At 36.4% G+C, this 22511-nt stretch overlaps 1 protein-coding gene across 2 annotated transcripts in view; it reads right to left on the bottom strand.

The window, feature by feature from the left end:
* Slc38a6 (solute carrier family 38 member 6) overlaps window positions 1-22511 on the bottom strand; it is a 59978-nt gene that overhangs the window by 24828 nt on the left and 12639 nt on the right. For both annotated transcript variants that reach the window (XM_090344234.1, XM_090344233.1), the window contains exons 4-6: window positions 16235-16287; window positions 13408-13447; window positions 563-641 (exon numbers count right to left, since the gene is read on the bottom strand). In XM_090344234.1, coding sequence (XP_090200360.1) covers window positions 563-641; window positions 13408-13447; window positions 16235-16287 — 172 coding nt within the window. The remainder of the gene's footprint in view (window positions 1-562; window positions 642-13407; window positions 13448-16234; window positions 16288-22511) is intronic.

Genomic DNA, 22511 nt, shown 5'->3' with positions numbered 1-22511 from the left:
TACCACTAGGCTAAACTCCCGGCCCTTTGTTTTTTAAATAAAGAATAAAGGAAAAACACTGTGGTTGGGTATTGTAAACAACGTTGTAAAAAAACGAAGTGAAATAACAATAATTTATCAAATCATATAATATGAATCTCCTTTAGGAATGATTTTAACTGCTACATTATTTATCATTTTAATTTGCTGAGAAGTGACTAAAGAATTATTCCCTGCCCCCCTTTGTAAAAACCCATTTTAGACCTTCAGTCCCTAACTCTGCTCTATCCCATGCCACCTCCTCAGACATTTTTTCTTTTCTCTTCCCCAAGAGCTGACCTCCCCTCCCAGCCCCCTCTGCACTCACACCCTCAGGGCATACAAGAGCTGCAAGTGGGGCTTCAGGTGGCTCTCAGTCAGTGCTTTGTACACAATGGACATCTGCAATGCTTTCTTCAGTTACTACTTACCCAACATGATCTGTGTTCTCAGAACAAGGACTACATTTGTTTCACTTGTCACTAGAGTTAAATAAATATATATAGAATTAATAAATGACTCAATATGAAATATTTCTTCTTACCCACTATAGTCTCCAGTCAAAAATTCTGAAATAGCAGCAGGGAGCTCTGTTTTAATAATTAAAAGATAGGATGACATAGCTGAAAAAAAAAAAGAATTCTGTAACTTTTATCAATTAAAAGGGTAATTTACTGAGGAACATAGATGATCATGACAGCTAAGACAGCACACAGATTAATTCACAAGGTACTAGGCCCAAAACACATTATACCAGGTATGGAGATAAGCAGCTTTGTGGAAAAGAATACTCAGTATGCATATTAAGTACCCCTTGTTTGTACTTCAAGCACAAAGTAAACCATTTAGACAAGACAAAGACTTTGATTATTAGCCATTTATAAATTCAAGTTTCACTTAGGTGTTTTACCAAAACTCATATATTATCTCCCCTGTCCCAGCCATCAGAGGTTAATTTTAGCAAAATCAACATAGAAACTTAGTTTTTTAAAGTATGACTAATAACTTTCACCATTTGTTTTTTTTTTTCTTTTGTCAGTTGTAGGGCTTGAACTCTTTTTGCTCAAGGCTAGCACTCTACCACTTCCAATCTTTTTTTTTTTCATATATTTTTTATTGTAATTAATAGAAGGGTTACATGAAATTTGCTAGATAGATGGTGCATTAATTCCCATACTACTTCCAGTCTTTTAAGTGGTTAATTGGAGATAAGAGTCTCATGGGGACTTTTCTGCCCAGGCTGGCTTCAAACCATGATCCTCAGACTGCAACCTCTTAAGTAGCTAGGATTACAGGCTTGAGCTGCCAGTACCCAGCAACTGTTTTTCTTACTAGAAAGAGACATGCAGGCCAGAAGTCTCATTGTCTGTCTGTCTGTCTGTCTGTCTGTATATCTGCCTTGTCTGTCTCTCTCCTTGTGCCCACCCCATTATGAACATATTATCATAAGGCAAAAACAGAACAAGTAACAAATTATGCTTAATGTTTTTGCTAAAACACATTAGAAATATTCCATTTTATTTACCAGGTTCACCTGTATTATGTAATCATAGCTCAAAGATAGCATTATTTTGTACATTTTTCTAACAAGCAAGAACTGAGTTTTATAGCACTTTATAATACCCTTTCCTGGTCTAGCTATTAAAAACAGATTCATTTATATGATTACAAAATACAGAAATCAGTTACTTGAATTTAAGCTTAAATATTTGCATATATAGATAATCAGCTTACTTTGAATTAAAAAGAATCTCAATTTAACATTCTTTCCCCAGAGATTAAAAGTGTATGTGTAAAAATGTGTGTACAGAAAGAGCCAACAAGAAAATGTCCATGAAAAAAAAAGTGTACCCTTTGTGCACATTAATTTTTTTTTTTGCCAGTCCTGGGCTTGAGCTCAGGGCCTGAGCACTGTTCTTAGACTTTCTCAAGGCTAGAGCTCTACCACTTGAGCCTTAGCATCAATTCTGGCTTTTTTCTATGTATGTGGTACCGAGGAATTGAACCTGGGTCTTCGTGCATGCTCGGCAAGCACTCTACCACTAGGCCAAACTCCCGGCCCCAATGCACATTAATTTTTATCCTATTTATACTTCAGGAAACATTTCACATTCTCCTTGTACTTATAAAACTAAAAACTAAGCACACCAATGAATGCCAAGATAGACTGATAAAAATCTGAGGAAAATTTGATGAAAAGGCTCAATACTTTAAGAAAAATGCATATTTCTCAACCTATTGTAAAGCTGTTGAATTTCTCCATAATTATGATATCATATAACCACTTTAACTGGAAAATAAAGAACACTGTTTGTAAACTCATATGATGATAATAATCATATATACATATATACAAATACTCTCTTAATATTTTTAGTAAATAACATGTACCCACAACAAAGTAAAATTTAAAAGTTAAATAAGCTGGGCGTGGTGGCTCATACCTGTAATCCTAGCTACTCAGGAGGCCGAGATCTGAGGATCAAAGTTCAAAGCCAGCCCGGGCACAAAAGGACATGAGACTCTTATCTTCAATTAACCTCTAGAAAATGGGAAGTGGGGCTTGGCTGGAGGGTAGGGCAGTAACCTTGGGCTGAAGAGCTTAGGGACAATGCCTAGGCCCAGGGGCTAGGGCGGTAGCCTTCAGCTGAAGAGCTCAGGGACAGCGCTTAAGCCAAGTTCAAGCCCCATGACCGCCCCGCCACACACAAAATGTTAAATAAACGACCACTGCTTTGTAATGAAAACACATATTTTGTAGTTTATCTGTTTCTTTTTTTCCCCCCAGAAGAAACAGTGCTGTTGACTAAACCCACTGAAACACTTATACAAATTCTTTTAGCTATAGACTATTATAATTGGTTTGATGTCAAAAATATGTTCTGTACTGTTCATTTTCTCCTAAGGAAAACAGACATCAATTTGGCACAAAAAAGAAGGAAGGTTTCTTTTTGTTTTGGGGGTTTTTGTGTGTGTGGGGGGGTATATTGTATGTTTATGCCAATCCTGGTGCTTGAAACAAGGGCCTGAGTGCTGTCACTGATCATTTTTTTGATCAAGGCTAGCACTCTACCACTTGAGCCACACCTCCACTTCCAGGTTTTTGGTGATTAGTGGAAATAAAAGTCTCATGGATTTTCCTGCCCAGGCTGTTTTCAAACCATAATCCTCAGATGTCAGCCTCCTGAGTTGGTAGGATTACAGCATGAGCCACCAGTAAGTGGCAGAAGGAAGGTTTTTATTAACCAATTCTACTCAAGGTTTTACAGAATTGATGTTTTATGTACCTTAAATGTTATATATATATATAGTATATTGATGAAAATCATGAGTCAAATCTTCTGAAACTGCTCTAAAACTACTTAACTATACCCAATGGGGGGTATAGTTAAAAACGGAGGAAGGAGTGGCAGAGGGGGAACTAGCTTTAAAACAAAGAATGCGGATTTCAAGCACAATGTGATTTATTATCTCCCTTCCAGTCTTCCTTGCTTGGATTAATCTAATATCACATGCATTTCTAAAGTTTCAGACATTCATCTCTTTCAGTAATTTCGCATTATTTCTTTTGGATCATTCATTGTAAAAAGCATCAATGAATATGAGATCACATTTCTAATATACAATCTGTCATTCTTTCCAGAATTTCTATTAGCCCCTGGCTAATCATTTGATCACTTTTATCCTGTGCTGCAGCCTTCACTCTTCAGTTTTCAATGGGAGTCCTGTTTCAATAGATCTCAGTCTGAAGAATCATGTATATTTTAAGAAATGTGAACTCACCTAACATATGTTTCTCTCTCAAAAAAGACCTCAGTGTATAAGACACAAATATAATAAAACATGCAAAATACAGCTTCTTTCTTCAAGAATGCTAGTGTATATTTTAAGAGCTACAAAACCACAGAGCTTACCTCGGGGGAAACCCCCCACTGATTGAATAAGTAAAACAAAGAAAGACACTATCCTTATTCACTGTCAAATCATTTTTCTTTGCCACAAATCAATGTTCAAGCAAGGACTAGCACCTTAACATATTGTATTACATGTAATTCAAAGAACAAAAAGATCACTAAATATACATTAGGTTAGGAAATATATTTTAATTACATGCACAAGAAAAGAACAATTTGTTCTACTGGTGACTTAAAAAAATCGTTCAGAATGCAGCAGTGGTACTCAACAGACACTATGTTAAAAATGAACTATACAACTTGCAGATGGGGAAGGGAGGAGAAACTGGCAAAGAGAGAAGGAAGAGGTGACATTGTCCAAAATGAGATGCACTTATTACTTGACTTATGAAACAGTAATCCTCTGTACCTCACCTTTATATTAACAACTAAAAATACTTAATGATAAAAGTTTTTCAGTAAAATGAATTGGAAAAGTTTTAAACCTATAATATCAATGGTCAAGCTCATACACCCATTGTTTTTAAACCAAAAGGTTCACTAGATGTGATAACTGGCTGTCACACTTTGTCTCATGTCTTTTAGTTATAACTTACGGAAATTTTTGCTAGTTATCTTAGAGGCAGGTAAATGACTTTTGCTGACATCAACGCATAGTATAGGCTAATAATGAAAGACACACCAAGATTATTCTAAATAAGGCTAAAACTGGGGCATCCATAAGAGTCATGCTAGAGTAAGCTTCCCTCCTCAAGATCATCAGAGCCAGGGTTAGTGCTGGAAGACAGATCTTCATGACAGTTATTTAGCCATTACTAATCATTTAGTTTCACCACATTAACTAAATAGGTATTCTTTTTCTCTTTCACATTTAAACCTAACAAACAGAACTTATTTCATAGAAACTGCCCTTATGAGAGAAATAAAAAAGTCTGTCAACCTAATCAAAACAGAAATTGAAAGCATTCTTTAAAAACCATACGGAAAAGCAACTATTATAGGAAGAATAGACTAAAATAGGGTAAAATTTGATTAGGCAATAGCAAGTAGTAAGGCATTAATATTGGTTGACTTAATCATAAAGAGAAACAATGAGTTGAGACAGGGAGGTAAAGGGAAAGACATGAGGAAAGTAAGGGCTCTGGGGCCCTGGGGCACTGGGAGCAGATCCATAGAACAGATAGCTTCTCTGTTTGGGGGATTATTGCCAGCACTATCATATGCTTCACAATACTTTCAATGATATAGAAATTAGCTTATTTCATTTTCCCACAAATGGAAGAGGTAAACTTCATCTATTTTGCAGAGGATGAGACGGAAGCACAAAGAAATAATTTGCCTCAGCTAATAATGGTGGAAAAGGCCAGTCTATCTTGAGAAACTGACTCCATTAACTCCATTAACTGATGCACCATGTCAGGCAATGACAGGAACAAAGCAAAGTAATAAAAAGATAAAAATAAGCAAAATCTACCAAAAAAGAACAACTTTCCAAAATTATTCTATTTTTCATTAGTATTTAGGCAACAAACTGCTAATCATTGCTGAGTTTATTTAGCAATTTAAAAAAAAAAAAGAATCTCCGTACCTTATGAAGTTTTAGCAATACTACAATTTTTCACTTTACTTTGTGATATATCCCATTTTCATTTGATACATACTCTAATGAATGTGCTTAAAAATTCATGGAATTTCATGGCAGGACTTCACTGCATCTATCAGCATGCTCTGACTACATTTCTGGCTGTGATATGGTTCTGAACACAAAGTTCCTACTCTCACATACCTGAGATATAACACTACACACACCAAAGCCTAGAAAGAAAAACAAAATTATCCCCTCTATCCAGAATTCCTGTACTTTGAGGAAATATTTTCTCCCATACTCTGAAAATACTCCTCAATTTGCCAATAGTTAAAATGTACTTTAAGGGGGAAGTGTTAACTGAGTTTGTTCCTAAGAAATTTCTAGTTTATAAAGATAATTATCCATTTTGCTAAACTCTTAAAATATATGGATAGAGGTAGGATTACTTAAGAGGTATTTTAAAAGCAGAATTAGGTTTTCAGAAACTTCTTAAAGGATTAGTCAGTCAGGCTTAAACAAACAGATGAACTTTGGGAGGAAACAATAAGTTTGTCTTTGCATTTAAAAGCAATTCAACTTTATTTCAAACTTGTTTTTACTCATAGAAAATAGCTGGTTTATTTAAAGTGTCATATTAACCACTGTTACCATGCAATATCTAAATGCCACTGACCTATCTCTACTAACATCTTTTCCTAAAAGGTTCTTTTAATTAAAAAAAAAAAAAACTGAAAACAGCAGCATTTGTACACATAGTTAATCCAAACATGTGGTGAAAAAAAGTTCTTGTATAACCACCAAAAAGTTTTTATCATCTGCCAAGACATTAAATTTGAATAAAAAGTGTTCAGAATATCTACTATTCTCAAAAATCTTATATACTTCAATAGAAATAATTACTAATACAAACATTATTTTCAAAGACCCTTTACACTAACATTCAGTAAATTTTTCCAAAGGAAATACTGGTGAAAATGACTTGCCTCAAATTTCCTGCATTTCTTCTAATGTTTAAGGATCTCTTTGGTCTATGCTACTCTTTTCTAGAATTTCAGGACACGTCAGGTTCAGATAAAGTGACCAGCAGATGGCGCTGTAACAGCATGCCCAATTCCAGTTCCTAGGGACAATACAAACTTGTATATCTGCAAGACCCCTCAAAGGAGAGGTCAGAAAGTAATTTCACATTACCTAATAGTTATGAATCTTTCAAATACTAAGAATATGAGATTTTTAAAGTTCTCAACTGAAAATGCTGCTTACATCTTGTTTAGAAGATCTAGAAACTATACTTTAAACCACAGATTACAGAACTCAAGTGTTAAAGTTGATAACGTTTATGGAGTCCGTGTCAGACTAGAAAAATTAGGCCATTTTTACCAATGTCAGGAGTTTTTCAGCAAGACAACTAATGTTTAGGGCTCTCCTTTCACATCACAATTAAATCTTTAATTTCCTTTAAGAATTCAGGCTATGGAAGTAGGGAAAAGGTATGCTATGTGTAATGGTCCTCCATATTTTGTGAGAACAAAGCAAGAATATGGTCCTAAGGGAAGCTCACCTTTCCATGTCTAACTTGCCAGAATATGCAACAAAAACTAGCAACTTTGCCTACAGCATGTATTTGTAGGAGTTGAAGTTTTTTGTTTGATTTCTAGTGAAATTCAAGTCCTCTGAATGGTCTGTCTTTGGAGCTCAACTTAATTAGAAACTACTTACAATCCTTTATAGGAATACAGTCATATCAGGCTAAGAAGTTTGTAGAAATCTTCTATACCTTTCTACTATAAATCTTAATTCTTACTAGTTTACCAAATTGAAACTTTCTAAGCCAGAATTCTAAGCCCATAAGAGCACCTTGACTTTGTATCCCAGCAAAAATGGCTCTCAGCAAATGTTCCTGCAGTTCCAGAGGAAATGGGCACTGGAGAGCTACCTCTAAAAGAGTAATGTTTACTACATTAAGTAATGTTTTACTACATAACTCTCTATGTTCCAAAGGCAAATTTTTCTATAACCTTAAGAGCACTAAATTTAGTGAATCGAATTTTCCCATTATAAAATGTAAAGATTTGCCAAAAACAAACAAAAAGTGCTAAATGTGGTAGCTCAAGATTATAATTCTACTACTTGGAAGATGGAGATCAAGGGATCAAAATCAGCCCTGGCAGAAAAGTTTGAGAGACTCATTCAGTGTCTAGCTACAGTGAACCAAGCTAGTGTGGGAAAGCTCAAGCAGGAGGATAACAAGCCAGCCTGGACATAAAGCAAAGACCCTACTTTGAAAAAACCCAGACAAAGGTGGGGCTGAAGTTGTGCCTCAGGTATAGACTACCTACCTTGCAAGCTTGACAGGCACTGAGTTTAAACCTCAGCATGAGGAGGAAAAGGAGGAAGAGGAATAGGACAAAGAGGAGAAGGAGGAGGAGGAGGAGGAGGAGGAGGAGGAAGGGTTAAACAGCTGTTTTAATGTGAGTCATGATTACCTAAATAAAAATACAGATGTCCTCTTACTGATCTTCTTTCCTTTACTACAATGTTATTGCTTGGAAGAATTAACATGCTCCCATGGTGCCAAATTAGAATCCAAATTTTAGGGACGAGAAGGGATACTAAGCTCTTCACTTTCTGCTCCAGTAACCTAACAAAGAGGAAACTGAAGCCAAGAAAATAAGTGAGAAGTTTTCCCAAAACACATGTCAATTCAATGACAAAAACTAAAGTAGACTGAATTTAAAGTACCTGATATCCAACTCAGTGTTCTGCTTACAAGACTAAGCTTTAAATTCTATTATAATGAAAAAATAATTTATGCACATCTGGCTAAGAAAAATCTCTCAAAGTATGTTTTCAGTTATTACTCAGTGGGCTCTCAATAAATAAACATTTAACTAATGTGGAGAAAATCCTTAGGACATCATTTTAAGAATTAAATAAGCATTACCAGCTTTTTCAAATTTAAGGCACATTAAAAATAGCTCTGATTTTTTTTTTTTTTTTGCAAGTACTGGGCTTGAACTCAGGGCCTGGGTGTATATCTTTGGCTTTTTCATTCAAACCTAGAGCAACCACTTGAGCCTCAGCTTCCAACTTTTTGCTTGTTAATTGGAGGTGAGAGTCTCATAGACATTCCTGCTGGGTCTGGCTATGAACCACAATGGTAAGATGTCAGCTTCGTGAATAACTAGGATTATAGGCATGAGCCACCCCCCTGGCAATTTCCTTTTAAGTTCTAAAATAAGCAAGCAAACATAAATTGAAGAACTGATGATTTGCATATTATCAAATTTTAAAAAAGATACTACAACACTGTGACAATAGGGCAATCAGTTATGGGGGGGGGGGGTTATTTTCTTTATATTTTGTTTTACAGAGCATTGTGTAAGCAAGGAAAATCCCCCTAAAAGTTTGACATTGGACATTGGTGGCTATTGCCTAAAGTCTAGCTACTCAGGAGGCTAAGATCTGATGATCACAGTTTAAAACCAGCAGAAGCAAGAAAGACCATGATGAGGCTTTTATCTTCAATTAATTGCCACAAGACTGGATCTTGTGTTGTAGCTCAAAGTGGTAGAGCACTAGTCTTGGGCAAAAAGAACTCCCAGGCACCAAGTTCAAGTCCCATGATTGACCAAAAAAAAAAAGTGACAACTTCAACTGGTGACTTTCTGATACAGACTCTCCTTATGCACCTCAGGTCAGATTTTCCTTTGTTTACCTTCCAAGTGCTGCAATTATGGAAGTATACTACCAAACCTAGCTCTCTCTGAATGTTTTCAGGGTTTAGAACACCTTCAAAGGATTATAGGCCATCCTATACTTACAAGGGTTCCTGGAGCCAGGGGTACTGGAAATTTAGTCCCCAATGCAGCAGTGTTGTGAGATGGAGCCTGATGGCAGGTGTTTAGGTCATAAGGGCTCCACCCCTACAAATGGATTTATGTCCATTATAAAAGGGCTCATGACTGTAAGTTTGATATTTTGCTTTATTTTACCAGGTGATGCCTTTCATGTTATGATCCAGTAAGAAGGCACACATCAAACATAGTCCCTTAATCTTGGACTTTCTCAACTCCTAAGTCAAATAAGTTTCTATTCATTATAAATCACATAGTCTAGGGGTAGGTACAAGGGAAAAGGCTAATCAAGATGTTGAATGAAGGTGAAATATGGCTGTGTGAAAACAGAAGCTGGGTGCTGGTGGGTCAAGTCTGCAGTCCTAGCTATACAAGAGGTTGAGACCTGAAAGACCACAATTCCTAGCCTGGGCAAAGTTCTTGAGCTCCAGTTAACCTAAAAAATTCCAGACTGGAAATATGCCTCCAACAGTAGAGCAACATTCTGAAGGCAAAAAAAAAGTTAAGTGACAGTGCAAGGGCTGAATTCAAGCTTCAGTACTGGCAATAAAATCAGTAAAAACAAACAAACAAAGCCAAAAAATACAATGAGAGCAGTTAAAATTGTTTGAAGAAGGGGGTAGTAGGGTAAAGGAGAATGATAAATTTGATCAGGGTATATGGTGTTCAAACATGGAAACAATCATAATGAGACTCTCCTTGTACAACTTATGTATGCTAATAAAAATAAACCAGCTTATGGCATTTTGTAATAGTAGCACAAAACAGGTTAAGACAGTATTCCAGATACAGAATCCAAACTAGATTCACTATTGAGACTTCTATACATTAGAAACAATTCTACAGTCTGGAACAATAAACTAGGCTAGTCACTTTATGTATTTAATGTTGCCTTTCAAATATTTAAAGCTAATAATGTATCTGGCATTTGCTTTTTCTCCTCTTAATAAATAGAGCCAGAATATTAAAAAGTATTTGGAAATAGTCATATAAATCATGTTAGCATCATTTACTTTATCAAATCACCGGTATTTGGCTAGATGCTGGGAGTGAAAGAAGAAAGGAGACATAATCCTTGTCCTGGAGGAGCTTACAACCTGGTGGATGAGGGAAGTATATATGGAGATAACATCAATCTAATAATAGCAAATGCTGACACACAGTCATGTCAAAACAAGATTAGAGAACAAAGAAAGAATCCAGGTGAAAAATATGGAAAACATAGGAGTAGGCACTATGTCACTGCCACAAATTTCAGTCCAGGTTTCCAAATCCCTGAACTAAAAATTTTACATAAATAGTCAGATAATAATTCAATCTGATTCAAACAAAATGTGATACAGCGTATATTCTAGATATATATATATTTTAAAAAGGCAAGTCAGCCACGTGGAGTGCCTCACCCCTGTAATCCTAGCTACTCAGGAGGCTGAGATCTAAGAATCGCAGTCCAAAGCTGACCTGGGCACTAAAGTCTGTGAGACTCTCATCTCCAATTAACCTCTAGAAAACTGAAGTGGCGCTGTGACTCAAGGGGTAGGGTGGAAACCTTAAGCTGAAGAGCTTAGGGACAGCGCCCAGGCCCAGAGTTCAAGCCCCGAAACCAACAAAAAAGAAAAAAGCAAGTCATTGAAAATAGCAAAATATGTATCCATACTCAGAAACATGAACAGTGTATGGTTAAATAAAACACATTTGCTAAATAAACTATTCTAACACAATCAATGTCATTTTTTTAATCTCTAAAAGAAAAAGACAAGTTTTTCTAATTTCTAGAGTGAAGCATGAAGTAATCTGCTTTATTTGTTAAGGCATTCAAAACAGCATTTTTCTCACTAACATTTGAAAAAAATTAAAATATTGATATGCAGAATTACAAAACAATGGCAAACACCATTCTGGAATGTTAATTTTTTCCTTCACAAAGAAACTTGCGAAGGTAGCATTTGATGTAGTAATACTTAATGTCAAATAACCCAGATCTTTTAAGTCGAATTTTATTAAAATTGTCATCTTTATTTTAAATTGTTGCAAGTAAAAAATAATATGGAGCCAGGCGTGGTGATTCATACCTGTAATCCTAGCTCAGGAGGATGAGATCTGTGAATCAAGGTTCAAAGTCAGCCAGGGCACAAAAGGACCTGAGACTCTTATCTCCAATTAACCTCTAGAAAACGGGAAGTGGGGCTTGACTCAAGGGTAGGGCAGTAGCCTTGAGCTGAAGAGCTCAGGGACAGTGCCCAGGCACAGTTCAAGCCCTATGACCCCCCCCACACTAATAATAATAATAATAATAATAATAATAATAATAATAATAATAATAATATGGAGGGCTAGGATGTAGCTTAGTGGCAAAATGCTTGCCTAGCAAGTGCAACACCCTGGGTCTGATCCCTAGTACCAAAAAAGAAAAGCCCCACCCCTCGCAAAAAAAAAATTCAGTTAAAAAAAAAACCAAACAAGCAAAGTAACAGAAATAATATGGAGCTGGGCACTGGTGGCTCATGCTATAATCCTAGCTACTGGGAAGGCTTAGATTTGAGGATCACAGCTCAAAGCTAGGCCGGGAAGGAAAGTTTATGAGACTCTTTTTTTTTCATATATTTTTATTGTAATTAATAGAAGGGTTACATTATATTCACCAGATAGAAGGTGCATTTCACAAATATTGATACGCTTTCTCATGTCTTGGTCCCCATTTCCTCCCCCACCCCCGCCTCTGATCTTGTTTTCCCCCCTTCCCTATCCTATTTCAAATAACCAAATATGCATATACACAATATATCAGATAACAAGGTGAAATACTGTAACAATATGAGATAACCAAGGGACAGCAAAAGAGATGAGAGATAACATAGTACATTAAGGACAACAATCACTCATTATATGGCTTTTGGGTCTATATCCTTGAGGTCCTTTCATTTAGCGTCATACTATATGGCCTTATGTATCTAGGTTTTGTTCTATTGTAAATCTCTGCTAGGAGAGCCCAAGGTTTCTACTGATTAGGACAAATGAGGGAAACCACTGAGCCTATGTTCCTTTGAGTCTGGCTTACTTCACTTAATATGATTTTTTTCTAACTCTTTCCATTTCCTTACAAATGGGGCAATGTCATAGTTTTTGACAGCAGCATAGAGTTCCATTGTGTATAAATACTACATCTTGTTGGTCCACTCATCAACTGAGGGGCATCTGGGTTGGTTCCATATCTTTGCTATGGTAAATAGTGCTGCAATGAACATCATTGTGCTAGTGGATTTAGTATGTCCTTGTTTCTGGACAATTGGGTAAATGCCAAGTAGTGGAACTGCTGGGTCACAGGGGAGCTCTTTGTTTATCTCTAGTTAATCCCCCAAAAACCAGAAGTGGACCTGTGGCTCAAAGTGTTAGAATAATAACCTTGAGTGAAAAAGCCCAGGGACACCTCCCAGAAACTGAATCCAAGCCCTACAACCATACATGGACGTTTCCTCTGACAATAAAATCTTGTAGAAGATCCAATGTGAAAGTTAACCTTCCCTGTTGTCAACTGTCAATAACAATAATTTTTATTTTAATGAAGATCTTATAATTGATACCATTTTTTTATTTAGAGAATACTTTATTAGTTATGTAATAAAACCCATGTAGATAAGACCTTACATATTTAATACAGTGGAGATCATTTATTTTTAAACCACTTGATCATTTTTAATTTCTTACCAGGATTTAAATGCTCACACACCCAAATGCTCACAGCTTATGGATTACCACTCCCTCTAAAGGAGTACTCACTAGCAGACATGGTTCAGAGGACAAAAATAAAAGAGAAATATCTCAGAATAATCTCAGAGATTAGCTAAAATTGAACTTAGAAGAATTATTCATGTTGTTAAAAAGGATCCAAGAAAGAACAGTAAGTCCAACACACAGGGCTTCTGTGTTCAGAGTTTTAGTTTTCCAACTAGACTTGTAATAAGGCAAGAAGCCAAAGAAAAGCAGTTACTCCATTAACGTATGCATAAATGAAACATTTTCAATTGCTTACCTCCAATATTCTGAATTATTATGGTGCTGGCCACCACAACCTATAAAAGAAGAAATATATTCAGAAGACAAAAGGAGCATAATATAAAAAGATCAGTAGTTACTAAAATGCAATAAATATTACAAAACAGTTGCAATAAGTATTAGAGATTAAAAAAAAACTATTTGTAATACATAAAATATACATTACATAAAATGCCATTTTATATAATTCCAGAATTACTATAAAGAATACTTCTGAAATTTTTCTTGGCAGTCATTTTTGAATAGTTAAAAGCTAGGATGGCCAGGCACAAGGGCTCATGCCTGTAATCCTAGCTACTCAGGAGGCTGAGACCTGAGGATAATAGTTTAAAGCCAGCCTGGGCACTAAAGACTGTGAGACGCTCATCTCCAATTAACCACTAGAAAACTGGTAGTGGTGTTGTGGCTCAAGGGATAGGGTGGTAGCCTTAAGCTGAAGAACTCAGGTTCAGCGCCTAGGCCCAGAGTTCAAGCCCCACAACGGACTCTCATGCACACATGCACGAACACACACACACACACAGCTAGTATGGTGATTATTAATATAAAAAATTTGACACGGGATTGTTTTAAGGACTCTCATAACCCATTTATTACTGGCTTTACCACACTAATATAGCAATACTGTTTTCTATCAAAGGCAATAATCCACTTGTCTGAGTGTATTCTTGTGACATACAACTATCCTTGGAACAGCCCAGTCGCAAAGATTAATAGCAGATTATAGCAGAGAGCCCAAACATTCTCAGACTGAAAACTTAGGCAAAATGTTTCCAACTAAATCACTTGAAAGTAAACTGAATAACAGCAATTGGCCAGGACTATAGTATTCTCCAGAACTCCTCCTTTCACAATGGAGTAGCAGAAGAAGGTCTAATGATTGGAAATTTTGGAAAGGTGTCTTTAGAAATGTGGTACTTGCCGGGGCCGGGAGTTTGGCCTAGTGGTTAAAGTGTTTGCCTAGCATGCACGAAGACCCGGATTCGATTCCTTGGTACCACATACATACAAAAAAAAAAAAAAAATCCGGAAGTGGTGCTGAGGCTCAAGTGGTAGAGCTCTAGCCTTGAGAAAGTCCAAGGACAGTGCTCAGGCCCTGAGGTCAAGCCCAGGACTGGCCAAAAAAAAAAAAAAAAAAAAAGTAGAAGAAATGTGGTACTTGCCTTGAGCAAAAAAAAAAAAGCGAGAGACAGAGCCCAAGACCAGGGTTCAAACCTCAGGACCAACCAAAACAGAAAAAAAAAAAAAAAGTGATGTTTGCTATTCTAATGTTTCCAGGAGGCACTATACATCTTAACCTACTCAAAATTTAGTTCCTAAATATCGCAGGTACTTGTAAAAAGACTAATTTGAACTTGTGCATGCTATGAACTTGTGCAAAACCACAAATGTGGTTTTGATTTATTTTCCTTAAGATAACAAACATAGCAATATCTAAATGAAAATTACTTTTTCTACTCCAGCAGAATCTAAGCATTTAAGTCTGGAAAGCCAAGTGTCTGTCTTAGTACCTACTACAGTACATGGAATGACATTTGTGCAAAAAGTATTTTAAAGTACATAAAATACATCAATTCAGGTAATTCTTTAAATCTTGGGCTGGAGTGGGTAGAGGATCTGCCTTGCAAGCAGGAAGCACTGAGTTGAAACCTCACTGCTAAACAACAAAAAAGAAACATACCAATTTCTTTTTTTAAAAAAAAGTGTTTAGGGCCGGGAGTTTGGCCTAGTGGTTAAAGTGCTTGCCTAGCATGCATGAAGACCCGGGTTCGATTCCTCGGTACCACATACATAGAAAAAAGCCTGAAGTGGTGCTGAGGCTCAAGTGGTAGAGCTCTGACCTTGAGAAAGTCCAAGGACAGTGCTCAGGCCCTGAGCTCAAGCCCATAACTGGCAAAAAAAAAAAAAGTGTTTAAGCCAGGCTCCAGTGGCTCTTGCCTATAAACCTAGCTACTCAAGAGGCTGAGACTGGGAGGACTGAGGTTCAAAATCAATCCAGGGCAAAGTCAGTGAGACTTCATCTCCAGTTAACCCAAAAGATATTTATAATTTCTATACTAGTATAATTTACTTATATACTACTGTCTTCTGTCTTTATGAGGATTTATTTAGAGAAATTAATAAGGAAACTTAAAACAAACTACTGTTACTATTTTAAAACCCATCAAGGCATTGCTTTTCTTCATTGTGATAAAATATACAAAAATTTGAGTAATGAATTAACTTACTAAAATTTAGGGAAGGCAAACAGATTTCCCATTTCTTCTCCTGTTGCTATTATTCTTTGTTTTGCTTAGGTTTTTAGAGATTAGGTTTTACAATATGGCCCGGGGAACTGTAACTTATTATGCAGGCTGAACTAACCTCAAACTTACAATCCTCCTGCCTCAGCCTCCTGGTCCCATCATTACATCTGGTTCAGATGTCTTGTTTTCCAAGTACTTTCACTTACTTTTATTCTTTTAAGATTTTTCTCTTAATATACTTGTTTCTTACAGCAGAAAGAAAGTTAGACAATGGTAGCTCATGCCTGTAATTCTAGCTACTCAAGAGGCTGCCATCTGAGGATTATGATTTAAAGCCAGCCCAGGCATGAAAGTCCACGAAACTCTCACCAGGTAAAAAAAGCTGGAGGTAGAGAGGTGGATCAAGTAATAGAGGGTTACCATTCAGCAAAAAAGCTCAGGGACAGTACCTAGACCCTGAGTTCAAGCCCCAGGACTGGCACAAAAACAAACACAAACACAAAAAGAAAAAAATTTAATTCCTTTTGAGTTTTAAACACGAGAAGAAAATAAAATTACCTTTCCAGGTAATCCAAATGCAAAGAGTCCAAGGTCTTCATAACATGTTACAGCTGTTAAGAGAAATCATAAATTTCATTTTAACACCAAACTATTTCTGTGCCAGGTCTTCTGGAGAAAGAAGTTATTTCTTTATTACACACTAAACACAGTACAATTCTTAAGATGGGAGGACAATCAGTACTAGATGCAAATACAGAAATGACAACAACTCTTTCATCCTGGAATAAAGGTAATATTAAGAAAGAAGGTTGAATTTAATTGGTATTTTATGTAAAGGGATTTAATAACTTCCTTTATCAGATCTTTCATTTTCATCCAAAATTATACGCTACAATATCTACAATTTTCATGTCTTTATAGAATACGTCCTTCTACTCAATGATTGAGTTTTTCCTTTTGAAAAATTTACCAAGGACTCTGTTTACTAAATGGTATCTCATATTCTGAACACCTTTATCTCTGAAGCTGCATGTATTAATAATTTTTTCCTATCTTTACTCAGCAAAAGTTTCTGATCAGTATTAACGAATGTCAACACAGTTATTTTGATCACCAAGAAACAACTATGCATGCATCTGATATTTCTATGGACCTATTTTAAGTCAGTCTGTGTAGACTAAATTTAGTCTGGTCAGACTAAATTTGAAGTAGAAGTAATAACTTCCAGGGGAAATATTTAAAGCCTTGTAGTCTATACAGACAGCGTCCACCTAGAATAGAGCTCACCAAATCCCAAGGTTGTCTAACTACCACACAAGCTTTATTAATCACATGGTAAAATCACTTGGGAACACATTTCTCCATATACAGCACTTGCATACATGTTCATATTTAAGTTTATATTGGCAATGATTTCTAAAAACTAATGTGCAAATTAAGTATGTAAGTTGTGACATATTTTCAGAGATCTTTGCTTTTTTAGGTGCTTAAATGATGATAATGTGTTCAAAATGAAGACAATATATTTATCCTATAATTAATACAGCACATACATTCTTTTGTTCATCATAAAACAATATAAAATTGCACTCAAATTCCACATGATCAAGAAGTATGGTCATAAAAAGATAAAATTCAGAAGCCAGGAGTTTGGCCTAGTGGTAGAGTGCTTGCTTAGCATGCATGAAGACCTGGGTTCGATTCCTCGGTACCACATACATAGAAAAAGCCGTGTCTCAAGTGGCAGAGATCTACCCTAGGAAAGCCCAAGGACAGTGCTCAGGCCCTGAATTCAAGCCCTGGCAAAAAAAAAAAAAAAAAAAAAGATGAAATTTAATGGTTCCTAATGTCTTTGGCTCACACAATTTCATGTTTTAACCAGTGGTGCTACTATGTGCATGATCTCATAGTCTGAAAAGCACATAACCTATGTGCTTATCCTAAAGAGAATATAATGGCAGATACTAAAGCTAGTACAGCAATAGATCTTCTAATGGTCAAAGATCAGTCTCTTGTTTTTTTTCTGGTGGTATTCAGGTTTGACCAGCACCTTGTACTTTCTAGACAAGTGTTTTAGCACTTGAGCCATTCCCTTAGCCTTATTTATTTATTTTTTTGTGGGTCATGGGGCTTGAACTTGGCCTGGGTACTGTCCTTGAGCTCTTCTGCTCAATTAGCCCTATATTTCTTAAGGTCAGTTTTAATAAATCCTTTCAAAATACACCTGGGTTTTCTTTCAACTGCCCACTTCTAATGAAAGAAAAAAAAAAACCTTATTTGCACTTTCAAGTAACTTGCAGGGACACAAAAGTAAGGATTAAAAAAAGAAAAAAGATGGGCCGGGAGTGTAGCCTAGTGGTAGAGTGTTTTGCCTAGCATGCACAAGCCCTGGGTTCAATTCTTCAGTATCATATACACAGAAAAATCTAGAAGTGGTGCTGTGGCTCAAATGACAGAGGGCTAACCTTAGAAAAAAAATGGTCCAAGGACAGTGCCCAAGCCCTGAGTTCAAGACCCAGGACTGGCCAAAAAAACCAAACCAAAAAAATGGCCTTTATATAACTACAAAGTTGTGGGGGGGGAGTAGAGTAGTGAAAAAATAAGAGCTTAATAATTACGAACCAAGCCTTTAATTTTAATCTATTATCAGAGTTAAAAGGGTTAGAAACCTTTTTATGATGCAGCTATTTTTAAAAGTGTATTTTCAACTGCTATCTACAGTGTCCAAATACAATTCAGTTTTGAATTTGGGACATACAATTTGATTTTAAGTAGAAACTTTATACTACAATAATGAAATCTTTAGCAATGAGTATTAGAGATATATTTTAAGTAATTTTATAGAGGTAAATTTTAGGCATATTTTAGAACACAAAAATGTTTCAAGTGCCATTATAACACTAAAACTAGCATTTTCCTCCTAATGTGACATTCCAAATTCCAGGCTTTTCCACTACACATAATCCAAGATAATGTTAGCATTAAAAAAATTAATCAATGAATCTTTACTACTTTGACATTCTTAATTGACAACAATTTCTATAAGCAGGATTCTCACTCCTCTTCCTCCTCTTCCTCCTCCCTTTAAACAGGGTCTCATTATGTAGCCTCTTTGGCTAACCTCAAGCTTCCATTCCTCCTGATCACCGTCCAGCTGTAGAGATTTTAAGTGTGTGATGTCACTCTGTTTCAATTTTTTTTTTAATTATCGTTATCAAGTAGTTGTACAAAGGGGTTTACAATTCCCTAAGTCAGGTTATGAGTACAATGCTTCTTGGTCAATGTCATCCCTTCCTTTGTTCTCCTCCATCTACCTTCTCCCATCCCTACCCCTCAAGTGTAGTTCATTTTTGAAATGTACATTGACTATAAAGACTACATTTGCTCATGCTTCCTCCCTCCATTCATTCCTGTGCCCACTCCTGAGGAAGTAAGATTATAAGATGGCACCTGGCAGCTCGCTAATGAGTCAGTACTTGCTGACCAGGAAGTTTCTTTGCATTTGTTCATTTGTTTCTTCCATGCTTGTGGATAGAGTGGATCGCTAGATTTCTTCCAGGTTTGTTTGCTGCTTTGCAGATGACCTTTACTGTGATTGGCTGCTTAAGGATATAAATAGTGTGGGATTTCTGGGGGAGAAAGGAGAGAGAAGAGGGATCAGAGAGAAGGAGAAAGGAGAGAGAAGAAAGGAGAAATAAAAGACCTCCACTTGCAGTGATTTGAGTCTGTGATCATTCCCAGCCCACCTCCAAAGTGACGCATCATTGCGGTGGGCAGCGACAACTTCCCTATTATTTATTTTTTCTTGAGCTGAAGAGCTCAAGGCTAGTGGTCTATGGCTCAAGTCAGAGCATCATTCCAGTTTTCTGGTGGTTAGTTGGAGATAAGAGTCTCAGGGACTTTTCATGACCCAAGTTGGCTTTAAACAGTGATCCTCAGATCACTGAGTAACTAGGATTACAGGTATGAGTCATGGGGGCGCTCCACATTTTTTTTTGGGGGGGGGGGTCATGGGGCTTGAATGCCACCGCCTTGGTGCTGTCCCTGAGCTCTTCAGCTCAAGACTACTGCCCTACCCTTGAGCCAAGCCCCTACTTCTTGTTTTCTAGAGGTTTATTGGAGATAAGAGCCTCAGGTCCTTTTGTGCCTGGGCTGGCTTTGAACCTTGATCCTCAGATTTCAGCCTCCTAAGTAGCTAGGATTACAGGCGCGAGTCACTATGCTGACTTCCTATTATTTCTTAAGGAAAAACTTTTCTTCCAAGAATTTAAAACAAGGATAGGGACTTTTCAGTGATATATACAGGAATATATCAAATACTTTCCAAATGACATATTTTGCATCAGTTGCTTACTCTGTGAGCAAGTTATCAAGGCAGTAATCATCAAATTTTTAGCCAGAATTTATCTTTTTTTTTTTTTTTTTGCCAGTCCTGGGCTTGAGCTCAGGGCCTGAGCACTGTCCTTGGACTTTCTCAAGGATAGAGCTCTACCACTTGAGCCTCAGCACCACTTCCGGCTTTTTTCTATGTATGTGGTACCAAGGAATCGAACCCGGGTCTTCGTGCATGGTAGGCAAGCACTTTAACCACTAGGCCAAACTCCCGGCCCAGTATATCTTATTTTTGTGGTGCTGGGAATTGAACCATGTTCTTGTGTTAATGAGACATATGCTCTGCATAATGGTATAGACTCATTCCTGTTTTACGTTTAGAATTGATTGCACGTTTAGTAAGCATACAAAGCAAATACTTTTTTCTACTACGAAAAATCATACTACTGAAAGATCCTGAAAAGAGCAGGTATTTTAAATCATCTAAACTTTAATATTTGTTCTCAGTTTTATTTATTTATTTAGTGCCAACAGTGGGGCTTGAACTCAGGGCCAGGGCACACTTCTTTGCTTTTTCACTCAAGGCTACTTGAGCTATACCTCCTCTTCCAGCTTTTTGCTAGTTTACCAGAGATAACAATCTCATGACCTTTTCTTCCTGGGCTGACTTTGAACTGGGATCCTCTGATCTCAGCTTCCTCAATAGCTATAGTTACCGGGGTGGGCCACTGGTGCCCATCTTATTTCTTAATTTTAAAAGTGAACATATAATCATTACTGTACCAATAAACATAACCTATCCTCTTAATTACAAGCTTTAATGACAACTTATACTTCATAATCTTAGATTTGTTCTCGGATTCTATTATTTTTTCATTTTTAGAAAAATGCCTCTAAGTTCAATAAACTTCCAACTGAAAGTGAAAGAAGCATTAGGCTTTTAAATGGAGACAGAGTACAGTGCTCTAGTCTTAATTCTAGCTTTCCCGTCAGCATGTCTGGGTAGCCACTCAGTTCTGTCACTGTCATCAGACTTCTTTTATGTTGCAAAAATTAGAAACACTTTTCCATGCCTAAGACATTATGAATATGAATAATAGCTTCTGGCTTAACTCTGAGGCTTTACTAAAATAAATTGTGTACACAGTCAGCCAAATGCTTTATTTCCACATCCTCACTTTTTAATGGTTTTCTGGAGCCTGAGTGTATAGACCAAAACAACATTAGTGAAATAGTTCTAAAGTTCTGTTCTGTCATTTAAGTAGTTTCTTACAATGCTGGTAGCTGTAATTAACTGGTACTGACAGTTGTAATGAAATCTGAACAATAAGCCTTAAAACATTTAGAACAGTTAACCCCTGGAAATTTTTATGTTAGGAAAAAAGACTAAAGCAGAGAACTCTATAGCTGCAAAGGTAATCATACCGTGGCTTACACTAAACAAACAAACCAAACCTAAATGCTCAACAGCAACAAGGGGGTTAAATAAATTATAGTAGGCATGCTCAATAAGCTAATACATAGCCACTAAAAAATATCTGAACAATAACACAAAATGCCAATCTTATTATAGAGCAAACAAGATTTGAATATGACCTATAAAGCAAAATGCATTAAGAGTAAAATGAGTTATGAATAAAAGATAATTGCTGGATCTTTTCTCCTGCTTTTTTGGGGGAAAAGTTCAAATGGGTTATAATGAGTATAATGCAAACTTCAACTTTAAAAGCTATAAGGTCAGGAACTAATAGCTACAATCTTAGATTCCATAGAGGCTGAGATAGGCGAATCATTTGAGTTTACAAGTTTAAGACGAGCATAAGCAACAACCACATGTAGTCTCAAAAACAACAAAAAACCCACAACACTTGAATAAATCCATTTCCTTTATTAAATAGCTGATAGATTTCATTTAAATTTTCTCTGTTAATCTATTAACAAAGGATTTCTTTTGGCTCTTTCATATGATCCTCATTTTATAACATTAAAAAAATGTCAAGACACAAAAATAAGATATGGTGACAGCCAGTCACAGAAACAGCAGGTTCATACAGAACAGGAATAATATTGTGAAAATTACAAAATTAATTCAATTCTTATAGGAATTCATAAAAGTAATTCTTTGTTTAACCTATTAAATAACTGAAAGTAATCATTAGCAATCTATAATCAATGCTGTTTGTGGGGAAAGAAAAGCTACAAATCTTAATCAAGTAAATTGTAGAAAAATTTCTTCTTTAATGTACCATCAAGGCACACTTTAGTGCTATTCTGGCTAGATCAAGAGCTTAACCTCCACAGGAATCATTTGGAAAGCTGCTTCCCATGAACTAGTGGAATTTTTCCAGCTAGTTACTCCAGTGTTCTGTCTGCTTTGCATTTTTTCCTCAATGAAATAGGACAATTAATAAACTCTGGTTACAGTACAGAGCCCAAGTTTCAGGAGCAGCAATATTATCTTTGGATCTGGTTTGAGGGACATGAGTTATTCAAACACGGTTCA

This window comes from Megascapheus bottae, chromosome 14 (assembly GCF_031878675.1).
Source record: "Megascapheus bottae isolate mThoBot1 chromosome 14, mThoBot2.hap1, whole genome shotgun sequence".
Lineage (NCBI taxonomy): Eukaryota > Metazoa > Chordata > Mammalia > Rodentia > Geomyidae > Megascapheus > Megascapheus bottae.
Note: the sequence above shows the minus strand (reverse complement) of the source record. Positions and strands in the feature narration are given on the sequence as shown.